Genomic DNA, 15,932 nt, shown 5'->3' on the forward strand with positions numbered 1-15,932 from the left:
TATAAAAGCCAGCACTTGTAATAATTGGTATTCAAATACATAGTTCAATAATCTGAAAATTAAGCTTAATATGTATATAAAATAATCCAGATTATTAAGCAGTTAGTAATTACCCAAAAGTCTGGGCAAAAGGAGAACTACATGCAATACACCGACAGCCCTGGTATGACATCCAGACTGCAGTTTGTTGGGAACTCGTTAGTTTGGAGTAGTCAGAAACCGATTTTGAGGCAGATGCCACCACATCAAAACTGAGAGTGCCAACAAACTGATTGCTGAAATTATTTTCACACACCAGTGAGAGTCCACAGCAATGGTGCAGTTCAACTCGTCAATTGTAGGTAAAAGTTGTGTATTAAGCAGTAAATTATCTCCACCCTTAAGCTAGGGAGGGCTAAGGCATGCAATATACTACGTGCAATATACAGACAGTTCGGTTATGACATCCAGAGACTGCAGTTTCTCATGCAGGAGTTCACTGCAAGAATGCATCTGGATAGCATGCAGACATATTCATATACGTATGATTGTTTTTTTAATTTTTGATTAAGTGATTGATTGTAGTGTCATGTTAAGGTTACTGAAATTGGTGTTTCATTTTTTTTAAATATTGTTCCAAATTCCTATTTTGTTTGCTAGACCAGATCTGTTTTCTTTCTTATTTTAGTCTTACAAGCTGCTAGTAAAGACATGGAGTTGAGCACCATTGCTGCTTTTACTTGCATCCTCATCACATTTTTCATGAAAACAAAAGAAGTAAGTTTCAATAACTGTTCCGAGGTTGTATGGTTATTAGAAACTAGCGGTACCCGCACTGCTTTGCCCGTAGTAGAAAATTAAAAGGTCGTTTGGTTGGCCTGTATATTTACAAATAATGGATGATGAATTTTTTTGCCAATATGCTATGTTAATTTGCTTGTCCATGTTATGGTAATTTGCTCGGTATTGTTGCAGAAAGATTAAATTCACAAATGGTGGATTAAAGTTGGAATAGAAAAAGATCAAAATCTATTTTTCGAAAAATTGCTTTGAGGTGCTCACCCCTATGCTACAAACTAATTTTGTGCCAAATTCCATGAAAATTGGCTAAACAGTCTAAGTGCTATGTGCATAACGGACATATAACCTTTCAGCTTTATTATTAGTAAAGATTATTTCTGTTCGGCATTGCATCATTCATCAGTTTAAAAGTTGAGCTTAAGATAATTTACATAAAACTGTTATGTTACTTTTATGAAGTGATAAATGAAAAGTTGAAGATGTTAATTAAAAATTTTGTAGGTGCAATTTCAGTTTTTCTTACCAATGTCGTTCACTAGTAATTTCAAAACTGTAGTTAAACTAAGTTAACAAAATTATGATTTAATTTAAAAAAAAAAAGGATTGTGTGGCATCTTGACATTTTAAAAATTACAAATAATTTTTCTTTTTAGTCACCCTGAAAATGTTTTTGATGTACAGGGTTCGTACGGGTCATGGAAATCCTAGAAAGTCATGGAAAAAAAAAATAAGTAAATTTCAGACCTGGAAAAGTCATGGAAAAATGTCCTGGCGAGAGAAAAAGTAACAATAGCTAAAAGAGCATTAGAAACCTAGAGTGATTTAACAGTATTGAACATATAAAAGCTAATAAAACTGGGAAATAGAACGATCTCAAAAACAAATTTGAATATTGAAATCTCATTGCATCCACTTTTGTAACCGCAGCTCCTTTTTTTTTTTTTTGCAATGTGATTTTACTGCTTCGACATCACTCATCTTGAATTTACCATTGTTTTCAACACTTCTAATATTTTATATTCTGCAAACTTGCACGTTCTTGATTTTGTGCCCTATATACGGCCCGCAAAAATAATTCATGTGACCCACTGCTGCGTTCAATATCATGAATCAAACACTATGTTCTGGAATTCCTGAACCTATTAATTATATGCCGTTTGAAAATGTGCAAATAAACAAACAAGTACATTTGAATGAGAAGATTTATTCACTTCTGAATTTTTTGTTTAAATAAATAAATAAATATTTGGTTTAGAAACATGAATTTATTAAAGAATGCAGCTTTACTTTAAAGAACCAAAAAACTGTCAAGTTATGTAGATGATTAAATGCACTGTTGACGCTAAAAGACAACCTTTGAATTAAATTTATTGAGACTTATGACTCACTCAACCTTTGTCCCATTCATTTTTATTCTGCCTGTTAATTAAAAAAATTGTGAGGATTTAAGCATCATTATATTCCATTCACTGTATTTTTACTTTACTTAAATTTATATGATGTAGAGAAATAAGAATAGTTAAGTTTTTTAGGTGTGCACTTATACTTTTTCATCACAAGCTTCTAAGAGGTAGTGGCATTCACATAGCAGTGAGCTTCATAGCTGATGCTCATTTCCAAAAAATGGCAAGCTTGACGTTAAATAGTGCTATTCTCTTCATGTAACAAGGTCATGAACATTTTTATGAAGTCATGAAAAAGTATTGGAAAAGTCATGGAATTTTTTCATCCGAATAGAGTATGAACCCTGGATGTAGATAGGCAAAACTATTCATTTCACCTCTTTTTACTTTCTTTTATAGCTAATATATAGAAGAAAGTGTTGGATTCGTGCAAATTTTTGAGTTTTGACGGATTCAAACGTTTTGAGGTGTGCTGAGTCCATTTCGACCATTTTTGGAAAATGTCTGTCTGTGTGTGTCCCCGTGTGTGTGTGTGTAAACAGTTTTTTTGCAGCCACTCTACAGCAAAAACTACCGCATGAAATCAAACCAAATTTGGTACACATATGTGCCCTATGTGAACTTGTGCCCAACGGTTTTTGGCGTGAATTCCTCCAAGGGTGGTGGAGCAATGGGAGGTTTCTTGAGTTATGCGTGTGTGCTATTCCCTAGGAAGTAACTGGCGAAACCAAACAGGATTTGTTCCATATGTTGCCCTTAACAGGTACAGGTGGTGATTCAATTTTGGTGTCAATAGCTCAAACGGGGTGAGATATAGAACGTTTTTTGTCATCAATTGTGACTGCTGTATCTGAATAAATAATGTACGGAATCAAACAAAAATTTATCAACAAGTAGCCCTTAGAGGGTATAAGAGCTGATTCTATTTTCGCGTCAACAGCTGAAAAGGGGGTGGCGCTATTGAATGCTTTTGTTCTTTTCGTGACGAGTTTGTACAAAGCACGAAAGAAAAATAAAGTGCTGCAGAAGAAGAAACTTTTTTGAAAAAGCTCATGGATTTACTCCTTCATGAATCACAAAACCTTTCATTGCCCCTCTCTCCCCCATGTCACAAACTTACAAGAAATGCGACATCACACATTTTTTTAAAATAATAAGTTTAAAAAGTGTCATGTGATAAGGGGGGAAGTGTGACGCTCAGTGCCAAAGGGAGGAGGGGGTCAAAAAAGTAACATTTATGGGCAGTCCCTTAGACGCATTGTGCTATCGACTGTAACCTAGGGTGGTTCACAAATACATGTAAAAAAAAAAGTTTCTCCTAGATAACGGGACACCCCTCAATATTTTTAGACTTGTGGATACAGGGGTCGAAGTAGTCCTATATATCCTGTATTTCCTATATTTTCAAGAAAAACATCAAAATCGTCCTATATTTCCTATATTTTTGAAAAATGTCCTATATTTCCTATATTTTTGAAAAATGTCCTATATTTCCTATATTCCCATTTTTAGCCTTTCCCAGTAAAAATCAGAAAAAGAGGAAAAAAGCATGAAAGAAGGCTTAATGCATCTTAAAAATATTGCGAAAAACAAAAAAAAAAGTCAAAAATGAATAAAATAATTAAATAAATTGAAAAATTAAAAATTGGAAAGTAGGGTATTGAGATGGGGAAAATGTCTGTCGGTCTGACTGCCCCCCCCCCCCCCCGTAATAACTTTTGAATGAATAGTCAGATTCGAAAAAACTTTTTTTTTTGTTCGAAAGATCTCGGGGAGGACACCTCATTCCCATATTTCACTTTTTGATTTGAACTATTTTTTGTTCAATTTAGAACAGTTCAAAAAAACTTAACATTAGCGCCTACGGGGAAATTCAAGGCTATTCCGAACTGTGAGGCGAATTTGCTGCAAATAAACTTTGTAGGAAAAAGCTTTCGATGAAAAACTTGTATATAAAATGTCTTTTTGATTTGAACAATTTTCCGTTCAATTTTGAACACTTCAAACCCCTTAACATTAGCGCCTACAGGGAAACTGAAAGTCAATGTAGATTCCGTACTTGAAGGTGAATTTACTTCAAACAAATTTTGTTGGAAATAGCTCTTGACGCCAAACTCTAGACTTCGACTCCGAGAATTTAGGGGCTCTTGACTCCGACTCCTGTGCCCAACAATTAATCGGACTCCTACTCCCCGACTTCGACTCTGACTTCGTAGCTTTGGCAAAAATTTATACACGGAGGACAAATGACTGACTCCAATTCTTGGATATTCGTCTCCGACTCCTTTATCCCTAAATGAGATTGACTCCGACTCCGCAGCTATGGTTTCAACTGTGAAATTATTATTATTGTTATGACTTGTTTTTTTTTTCACACTAAAGTTTTAATTTAGGTATTCAGTTTTCGGGGAATAAACTCGAAGTCATTTATGTTTCTACATAAAGATATGCGCAGACGATTTTTTTTTCTTTTGACAATGAAAATTTATTTCTTTAAGTTGATATTTTATTGTTTTTATTTATTTTGGTAAGTGCATTAATTCATTTAAAAAATTGTTTTTGGCAACAGGGGAAAAAGAAACGATTTTTTTTTGATATGATGTATTTATTTTAATGAGCTTATTAATTTTAATTATTTTTTCGTTTCGAAAGCTGTTAAAGATTTTTTTAATGGAAAAAGTGTATTGGCTGCTTTATTTAAAAATCGCCTTTATATTATTTGTTCGTTTTTTTACGCAGCTAATTTTTTTTAGATGAATGAGGAATATTTTATTCCTAGAAATCAGCTTAGACTTTTTTAAAAATATGTTTGAAAACATTTGCGATTTTAGCTGTTTTTGAGAACATTGATCAGGTACTAGAAAGTAGTATGGATATACGGAAAAGTAGGCACGTCTAGTTCTAGACGAAACTTCTTGTTTGTTGTTGTTGAACCAGAATGACATTAATTCTACAAATTTTGGTGCATGATGCACTAAAGGAAAAGATGATTTTACCGCTTTTTGCCATTTTTGCTACTGTTCAGTGCCCATAAGCAATAGTGGATTTTCGCAATTGAGGCAGCATGCTAAAACATTCAAGCATAAAGAAGACTCTAAAAAACGTCAAGAGAATCCTTCTCAAGCGCTGTTTGTTCTTAATACAAGTGTTAAAGAATTCAGTTTAGATATAAAATCAAAGAACAGTGCAATTAGTACTTGGGTCATGAGCAGGGTTGCCAGAATTAAGAACAGTAAATACGGGACAGGATTCTAGGAGTGAAAAAATGGGGGGGGGGATATTTTTAGATGTCTATTCATGATAAATCTGAAAAATTCAATAGCAACAAAGCATTAAACCTCACAAAATGTCGCCTATCAAAGTATAAAACTAGTTTTCATTGCGATTGACGACGCATGCGCAGAGGTATATTTTCAACACGAGTCAATGAGCAAAGAAGCAACCTTTCGGTTCCTCATGGTCTGCCGCCAAAACAAAAAACATGCAAACCAAATCAAAAGGAATATAATTTTTGCGTTTGCTGCCACATTATTTTCTTTTGCTCAAATTTTATTTAATTATTTCATCTATAAAGTACACTTTTTTTTTTCAAAAATTATTCTTTCAACTACAGAAAAGTCATTTCAAATGTAAGGAATAATTTTATTTGAGGTTTTTTTTTAAACAAAATCATTGATAAGAATAAATAAATAATATATGATCGGTATTATTTCTTTTTTCATAGCAAAATTATTCATATATTGTGTCCTATATTTGTCCTATATTTTTTGTGGAAAATGTCCTATATGTGACAAGTCGGTCACTTCTACCCCTGTGGATAGTAATATACTGGAAGAATTTTAGCTTCCTATTTCAACTGAAAAGGATGCTCAACCCAGGGCTCCCAAATGGTCCGCTTTTTCCGCCAAAGTCCGTTTTTTAGGGTAAAGTCCGCTTTTGACCGCTTTTTAACATTTTGGTCCGTTTAGTCCGCTTTTATATTGTTTTTACTCAAAAATCAGTTTTGAAAAATTTTCATTACATTAAAAGATACTGTGTGCTGACGTTTGTTACGCCCGAACATGCGGCCGCGGCGCCGTCTTTCTATTGAACCTGACTTTCTGGTATTTTGCTTCATATTGACGTCATTACTCCTCCTTCAACCACTGTAACATGGAAATCTAGCAAATGGAGAGGTTTGGGGGAGGAGTTATGACGTCAAATCAAAGCATTTTGCTACCGAAATTTCTCACAAGTTTGTAAGCCCTTTAAAAACCTTGAAAAAAATCAAGAATGTTTCATCAGTGCAATTTTCTGAACTTGTGTTCGATTGCGTGTTCAATCTTTTTGCATGTTGTTAAAATTTTAATGTTTTTGACAATCAGAAGTTATTTTAACATTCATTAACGTAGATTAGCTTATTTTATGTTTAATTCCGATAGATATTAAACTACTTTTTTTTTCGGAACCATGGTATCATCAAACTTTCTTGGACTTCGCCGAAAATTGCTTGCTGGATTTTGAGATTTCAATCTCTTTGCATCTTGTAAATATTTTGATATTTTTGGCAATCTGAAGTTATTTTGACATAACACCTCCTTAGATTAGCTTATTTTTTGGTTAATTTTAATAGACAATTAACTTTTTTATATTTAGAACCATAGTTACATTGAACTTTCTCGCACTATTTCAACACTCTCCATAATAGATTAGCTTATTTTTTGTTTAATTTTAATAGATAATAAACTACTTTTTTTTTTCGAAACCATGGCAACATTAAACTTACTCGCACTTCGCGGAAAATTGCTTGTCGTTGTTTGAGATTTCAATCTTTTTGCATCTTGTTAATATTTTGATATTTTTGGCAGTCGGAAGTTTTTTTGACATGTACCACCATAAATTAGCTTATTTTTTGTTTAATTTTAATGGATAATAAACTTTCTTATTTTTGGAACCATAGCAGCATTGCACGAACTCGAACTTCACAAAGAATTGCTTCTTGTGTTTGAGATTTCAATCTTTTTGCATCTTGTAGATATTTTGACATTTTTGGCAATTGGAAGTTATTTTGACACACTCCACCATAGATTAGTTTATTTTTTGTTTAATTTTAATAGATAATAAACTACTTTTTTTCCAAACCATGGCAACATAGAACTAACTCGCACTTCACCGAAAATTGTTTCTTGTGTTTGAGATTTCAATCTTTTTGCATCTTGTACATATTTTGATATTTTTGGCAATCGGAAGTTTATTTGACAAACTCCACCATAGATTAGCTTATTTTTTGTTTAATTTTAATAGACAATAAACTTTTTTTTTTCGAAACCATGGCAACATTGAACTTACTCGCACTTCGCAGAAAATTGCTTGTAGTGTTTGAGATTTCAATCTTTTTGCATCTTGTTTTGATATTTTTTGCAGTCGGAAATTATTTTGACATACGCTACCATAGATTAGCTTATTTTTTGTTTAATTTTAATAGACAATAAACTTTCTTATTTTTGGAACCATAGCAGCATTGGACTTACTCGAACTTCGTGAAGAATTGCTTCTTGTGTTTGAGATTTCAATCTTTTTGCTCTTGTACATATTTTGATATTTTGCGCAATCGAATATTATTTTCACATATGCTATCCTAGACTAGCATATTTTATGTTCAATTTTAGTCATATTTAGTTGAAGAGGGTTTTTTTTCCCTTGGAAATTATGCCAACAGTGAACATACTTCGCGAAAATTTGATTCTCGTGTTCAATATTTCAATCTTTTTGTATCTTTAATTATTTTAATATTTTTGAAAATTGGAAGCTGTTTTGACATGTGCTACCTCAAATTATATTATTTAGTTTTATTTTTAAAAACTAAAACTTTGTATCCTTATTTTTTTTTTAAATACTCATAATGAGTATTTTCAATTGGAAAATATAGCTCTATGAATCTGAAATTACACATTTATTTACTACATTAAGTTATCCAGTAACAGCAGGCTCAAATTTACATTCAGTGTATTTATCGCTTTGAGCAGCATTTGTATATTTTAATAAAAAAAAATTTCTTTCTCACTAATTTTTTATATATACATGAAGACAGTTATAATATTTTTTGGTGCCCAAACGACTAATACATACATATAAAGAAATGATTTGGATACTTAGCATACTAATAAATGATTTGCAATCCTCTAATATTTTTGAACTTAGGCAGTCAGTAGCATAGCCTGAAATTACCTCCTGCTTTGGTGCTTGGTTATAAACTCTCATATGTATATAAACTTACCATATTTAGGCTGGAAATATGTGTAAAAACCAAGGGTTGTGGAGGGGGAGGGGACCTCCTAGCCTCTAAACTATATCTTCTTGTCTTGCTGTACCTTATATCAAAATGAATTCTCTTTAAACTGGTTATGTGAAGAATTTTGTAAACTACTATGTGCTAAGGTGTTTACTGTAATAACTGTATCTAAAAAGTCTTTATTAGGTATGCACTAATTCATCGGTCACTTAGGTGATTATTTTTAATTAGCCAGTTTTTACCTAATAGAAAATTTATTTTAAAATTAAAGTTACATTGTAAGATGGTTAGTTACATGCTTGCTTGTTACCCCTCCCCCATCCAAATGTTTGTGTAAATAATATAATTTAATGGATAAAAAATTCAGTTGTGCAGAATGTGATAAGGATTTATCATTAAAAATCATTATTGTGGTTAATTAACGAATTACCTTCACATATTTAGTACCAGACAGCTAATTTGCCTTTTGGTGCTTCCCTGGGTTTAACTATGAATGGTCCTCCCTAGGTCCTCTTTTTAATCCTAACTGATCCTCTTTGGTCCCCTTTTTGATTCAAAGTGGTCCTCTTTTACCCCTTTCTATGGCTAAAATGTGTTGGGAGCCCTGTCAACCCCCTCCCCCAAACTTCATAAGTATGGGGAGGGGGTTAAGAAAATACATTGAACTGAAAAAACAATGCTACGTATTATAATATACACTAATAATATGCATATACATTGCAATAAAATAATTATTTACAAAAAAAAAAAAAACGTGAAAATTAAATGTTTTTAAACTTGTGGCATTTTCTATGCTCGGCCTAATGTTAAGAGGTCAATGAGCACCCACTTAAAATTTGAGTAATAAGCTAAAACTTTGACAGCATACTACTATTAGTAAGTCTAAAAAAAATATGGGGTGTCCAGGACTCTATCTGAAAAAAAGTTTTTTTGAACCATCCTACTGTAAATCTGTAACTTAACTTCATGTAGTTTAGACTGGAAGCTGTTAAAATATAAAACGAATGCCAATTGGTGAAAAGACCTCTGCTACGGATCACAGTTAGCCGTATATTTTAATACATTTTGGGGAGAATTACTGCAGTAAACTGTTAAGAATGTACAATGCGTGATAATTTCATAGCAAATGGTCTAAGTTTTTCTGGATGCTATATTTTATTCTTAACCTCATTCTCATTCACAAAACTGAATTTCATTATTACTATTATTATTATTTGACTGTAAAAAGTAGGATTAATTTTGATTTTTCTTTTAAGGTCTTAATTTAAATTGTGGACATTTTCTTCAATAAATTAATTTAGATGGTCTGTGAATTTTTCAGCTACCTAAATGTTAATTAAAAAACTCTGGAGATAAAAGTTTTTGGACTAAAATCTTGGAAACCGTAATTGGTGGTAAATCCAACTTCGAATAAGTCGAATTTTTTTTTTCGGTCCTGCTAGGTTCGAGTTATTGGGAATTGACAGTATATATGAGTTGTAAATCATAAATTTAAGTTCTGTATTGACCAATTTTCTTTTTTCCATTTCTGATTAATGGTGTGTGTGTGTTAAATGTTAAATTTTACTTGATTTAATTCTGTTTTATTTCTAAGGACTTTAAAGATTATGTACGTCAAAGGTTGCCAGTTGAAGTAACTCAGGATGCTGTTGATGTTTCCAAGAAATTTATGGAGTTTGCTACATTAACGGTATGTTTTATTTTTAAATCATTTTGGTTCTATTACAATTAGCTATGTGACCATACCTAAACATGTTTTAGTTACATGTATTGCTTTTCAGCCTATTTATTTGCTTATACTGATATATTTTGATAAATTTTCTGATTTGAAGTTATATATATTAATGAATTTCTAATTGTATTTTGTAAGAAACTCTAGCTGACCACTTCTTTAAGCGACCAAAGTTCGATAGTACAGAATTTCCCCCCACTATATAAATTATATAATATTTATTTAAATTCTTTCCTTTTTAGTTTTTAAGTTATTTGTTTAACAAAATCATTGACTAATTAAAGCAACCTTAATTAAGTGACTACCTCTCTTTTGGACTGATTTTCTCTGGAATCCGAAGTGATTGCTTTAGTGAGGTTTTACTGTATTGCAGATTTTCTGTAATGCTAACAGAATTATTGTGTTTTTAAAGCAAAATCGAGAAAAAGTAAACTGAAAAAATCAAATCAGAATTACCTGAATTGCATCATGTTGAATAGTCCATTGACAAAATTCTTGACTGTAACTTGCTGTTTTTACTAATTGATTCTTTATTATGGCTGTTGATTAAATGGAAATGAGCTTAACGAGATTATTCCTCATATATATATATATATGTGTGTGTGTGTATCAGGGATGATTTGGTGCCGGAACACCCTTCCGGTATTGCTTTTCTGGAAGAATGAATTCCCCTTTCACATAGAATTAATGAGGACTCAAGATTCAATCATTTTTTATTGGGTTTCCGGAGCTGGAAAAATTACAAACCGGCCCCTTATGTGTTTATAAGTACATAGATATACATATATCTATGTACCTATATACAGATATTTACATGTATCTATTTACACAATGAATGCCACAGTTGAGCTAGTTCCTCATAATTGAGCAAAACAGGTTCAAAACCCTGTTTTAAGCAGTGAAATCCAAAAATAATTTCTAACGTTTTGCATAAAGTTTTGCTTTTGATGTCTGATGAAAATAAAATTTATTACATATTTTGTATGATATATTTCTAGTACTTGCAAATACACATTGGTTAATTGATATTTTTATATTGTTATTGATACATTCTTAAAATTCTTTCAAGTATTTGACATTCATTTAGTTCCTTTTTTTCTACCCACAAAGACAGTCTACATTTTCATACTGGGTTTTGTTGAAATGGAAAGATCACACCAAAATGATTCTTAGGGCAAACACTCATATTGAATCTTTACTAATAATAAAGCTGAAAGTCTCTCTGTATGGATGTCTGTGACGCGCATAGCGCCTAGACCGTTCAACCGATTTTCATGAAATTTGGCACAAAGTTAGTTTGTAGCATGGCAGTGTGCACCTCAAAGTGATTTTTCGAAAATTCGATTTTATTCTTTTTCTATTCCAATTTTAAGAACATTTTAAAGAGCAAAATTATCATAAGAGGGACGAGTCAATTAGCAAGTTATCATAACGTGGAATCGTAACAGGGGCAAGCCAATTGGCGAGAAATTCACCAAACATTATTTGTAATATATACTGGCAAACCAAAAGACCTTTTACTTTCCTACTACGGGCAAAGCCGTGAGGGTATCACTAGTATAAAATAAATGAACAACAATATTGGTATTGAGATGAAAACTGGGTGTCACTCAAAACATGCTGTTTGCATGGGGGGGGGGGGGTATATTATCAGAGATTAGTGTATAAATGGAGATTGGCTACAGGTATCTGAGATGTCCTTTACCTTCTCATTTTACCTAAAAGCATGATTTGAATATTATAAACCTAACTTTCAACATAAACTGCTATTCTCCTGTAGAGAAATATATTTATTTTACTAATACAAATTTTGCTTACAGAAAATGTTGTTTAGTGTTTGAAAATAGAAGAAAAGTGATTATTATGATTGAGCTATTATTTATTTATCTATTTATTTTGTTTTGTTCATTTTTTTTTCTTTTGTGACTTCTTATTTAATTTTTACAGGGTGGTATGCCAGAAACAGGTCTTCTACTCTTGAAATATGCAATTAGCAAGTTGGAGAAACTGTATGAAACTGAAAAATCATAACCATGAGATGTGAAATTCATATGTTGATTGAATGCATGATCACCGTCTTAATTTGCAAGTTGACTTAATGCATGTTCATATTCTAGCATTGTAACAAATTTTAGTCATGACTATAATGTTCATATCAAACACATTTTTCATTGATTTGTATTTAAAACATTTGAAATACTCATTCTTATTCATATTTCTTTGTAAATTGCAATCTTGTATTTTTGAAATTGTATTAATGGTCACTTAATTTTCTAATCGTTTCTTTGACTTGTTTAATTTATTAACTTGATAAATTATTACTTTTCAGAAATATGTAAAATAATAATATGTGTCAAACCTTAGTAAGTTATTATTTAAAAAACTTACATTTTGCTCATCTGTGTTTTATTTTGTTATTTTGTATTTTTATAGAAATTTTGTGCAACTAACTTTTTTGTATATATCATATTATTATAGAAAATAAAGACTTCATTTTTTTAGTTTTGTACTTAAAACGTGATTTTCTTTTGAGATTTTCTATTAAAAAAGACTAAAAAAAGGATAAATATGATTTTTACCCGACTGCGCATGCGCGACGCAAAGGAGGGTATTGTGTTTAAGAGTTTATGTATGTATATCCGTTCCTATGTGACATTCTACAGGCTAATTGCCTTGGCCAATTTTGGTAATTCTTACGTCAATCGATTTGTCTTAACCTTGGGAGTGTCACTAAACTCGTGACAGTATTCAAAAGTACCATTTTAAAAACCAGTTGCCATTTTGTCAGTTAGGGATCGGCACACGCTGGGTGTCGCACGCTACCTGCGTGTCTCTCTCTGCGTGTCTGCGTGCATTTCTAACATGTTGCATTTGTTTTTGCCTTGATTCAAGGGACTGAGTTTCGCGACGTGTACTTTCTTGACATGCTTTTTTAGTTTTGCGAGAAAGATTTGATTGACAGGGCCTCAGTGGCCGAGCGGAGCGGTCTGAGTGACTGCTTGACATTGGCACACTTGAGGTGGTGGGTTTGACTCCCACCATCGCTCCGGTTGTACTTTCCCTTCTTTGTGACATAAATTCCTTCATGTGTTGTTTATATGTATAATAAAAATATATATCATGCGCAAGGGAGGAAATAAGGCACATAGATCGTAGTCCTCATCAAAATACACCTGAGCAATTCAGCACCAAAAGAAAGAAAAGATATGACTGACGACGTTTCCGATTTCGCGTCATCATAAGTGTTTATCAGGCTGTTTATACAGCTGTGCTGTGGTTGCATTTTTGCCGAAGGTGAAGCACATGCAGCTTTAAGCCGAGTTCGGTCCCTAGAGGGACTAATTATCAGTAGTTTAGACCACCGCAAGTTACTTAATGAACCTCACGATACAAACAACCTTTCTCAATGAAATGACAAGATTGCAAAATATATCGTCTCATAATCATAATAACTGTCAATGAAAATTAACTAAAAAGTGTAAAATAAAAAATTATTAAATTAAAACAAAAAACTCGATTGCGTAAAAACCAAAAAAACTAAAAAGAAAAATGTATAAGCCCAGTAATTTAGAAAGTTATTAAGTACTACTGAATAACTACACTGTTGAAATAATTTTATAACCGTACACAGATAAGATAAATCATAAACTCAAAAGCAGAATAGATGGATCAACAGTCAGGACCCATTCAAATTCACGGGAAACCTTGAATCAGAAAGGAGTGGGCCCTGACTGTTGATTCTTCTATTCTGCTTTTGAGTTGATGATTCGTCTTATCTGTGTACGGTTATAAAATTATTTCAACGGTGTAGTTATTCAGTAGTACTTAATAACATTCTAAATTACTGGGCTTATACATTTTTCTTTTTAGTTTTTTTGGTTTTTATTCAGTAGAGTTTTTTGTTTTTATTTAATAATTTTTTTAATTTATTTTTGTTTGACAAAAGTATGATGTACAAATTTTTGCATATTTTCTCATGCTGCATTTATTTACATTAATCAACACTCATCGCTCACACATGCACCTTCTGGATGTCTCTTCCCCATTAGTCTCCACTTTAAACTGTTTGAAACCTGTAATTGCAATTTTAAAAAGTTGTTTTATGCTAACACAATTACTTATTGAAGAACGTTTTATATTTTCAATTTGAAAAATCCTTTTATTGATTGTAATAGTTGTAGATTATGAAATAAGTTTGCAGAGAACTCTTCTCAAATATTTAAGGTTTTCATTTACTTTTAGTTTATTCTGTCATTCGAAAATGCTAAATCGTAATAGGAAAGGATTTTAAAGTAGGCCATCAGGTCATTAGGCCTACTTCACACGAGACAACTTAGTTGAATCAACATTCGAACGGGTGGTTCATAAGATGTGTAAACCAGGTAGATAAGGGAAGGAATCGCCCGGCATCCTTTACATGACAGTCGACTCATCACGAGGCATATGTGCCACTACCATTCTCATCCCGATGAGTGTAATCAAGTTTTTAGTTGATTGTACTCATAGGGACATTGACAAGCATTTGCTCTGCATATGAGTAAACTTTGAGTCAACTCTGTTCAGTTTTAGCAGCATTGTGGAGCAGCTCCTCGAATAAATTCGGCTTATTAGAAGAAAAGTTAATTCCAATAAGTTGTCTTGTGTGAAGACAACAAGAAATGCTAGTTGATAGGCAACTTTTGCGAAAAGTTGATCCCACTCACCGTCTCGTGTATAGGAGGCCTTATGTCTTAAGAATTTCTGCTGACTAGCAAAGGGCACAACCTTTAGGGCCACGTATCTGGACCAAATTTGGCATTTGAGTCATTTAGAATTAAATATGAACCCAGGTAAAGCGGTTAGACTCCACAGGCCCCAGTTCGGCTGCCACATGGGTTTGAAGAGTGTTCCAGAGTTACGATTTAGTTCCAGAAAAGCAGTTTTTTTTTACCCTTATCTTGATATTGCATTGCAGTATGAGCCAATTGCATGCATTTACAGTACAGAATAAATTCCTCCTACCCTACATTGTACTGACGAGAAACATCAAATGAATAGGGAGGAGGGCAAATATTGTTCAAAGCTTTGAATTTCAGTGAGAAGGCTTTTGCAGTTTGGAGCCAAAATATCAAATTTAGGCCCTCTTTGCAACTAAACTGGAGAAGATGCTCTCAAGCCACTTTACGAACTTATGTCTACAATCGAATCTGTGTATCCCGAAAAACTGCATATCTGAATTTTTTTTTTCTTTCCCAGCAATCTAAATTCATTTCTCATGCTTTTTCCCCTACTTTTCTCAAATACTTCATGTGTAAAACCTCTATCTCTCGAAGCTCAAAATGCGCTGCTGCGGAAATTTGAAGTACAACTTTGTTTTCTTTTCACTGTTTAAGGAATAAAAGTAGGCAGGAGATTAGCCTTGAAATAAGAAGAAACGAAGGACAATACCCAGCTTGGGGGGTCAGTGAGAAGAGGGAGGGGAGCAACAGAGCGAATGCAAGATGCTAACACTGACTGGTCCACATTACTATGAGGGGGGGGGGAGGTGAAACATCAAGTTGACAAACTAGAATTGATGACAAACTAGCTATTATTTCTCCTGCAAAGCGAAAAAGGGTAAGAGTAGGAGGCATGTAGTAGAAGGAAGAATCAAAAACAGAATTTACAGTGATTGCGAAATTAAAAAGAATTGTAGATGAAACAAAAACTGCCAATCATTAAACTTCGTTAACAGATTTTTTACATTGAGGTATGTATTATGGTATTG

The 15,932-nt window shown here is 32.7% G+C and overlaps 1 protein-coding gene across 1 annotated transcript in view; it reads left to right on the forward strand.

The window, feature by feature from the left end:
• The window catches only part of LOC129222382 (uncharacterized), a 63,482-nt gene extending 50,976 nt beyond the window's left edge, over positions 1-12,506 (forward strand). The window contains exons 13-15 of the mRNA XM_054856883.1: positions 668-756; positions 10,049-10,144; positions 12,134-12,506. Coding sequence (XP_054712858.1) covers positions 668-756; positions 10,049-10,144; positions 12,134-12,217 — 269 coding nt within the window. The 3' untranslated portion in view covers positions 12,218-12,506. The remainder of the gene's footprint in view (positions 1-667; positions 757-10,048; positions 10,145-12,133) is intronic.
• Positions 12,507-15,932: the final 3,426 nt, after the last annotated feature.

The sequence above is a fragment of the Uloborus diversus genome, chromosome 5 (genome assembly GCF_026930045.1).
Source record: "Uloborus diversus isolate 005 chromosome 5, Udiv.v.3.1, whole genome shotgun sequence".
Taxonomy (NCBI): domain Eukaryota; kingdom Metazoa; phylum Arthropoda; class Arachnida; order Araneae; family Uloboridae; genus Uloborus; species Uloborus diversus.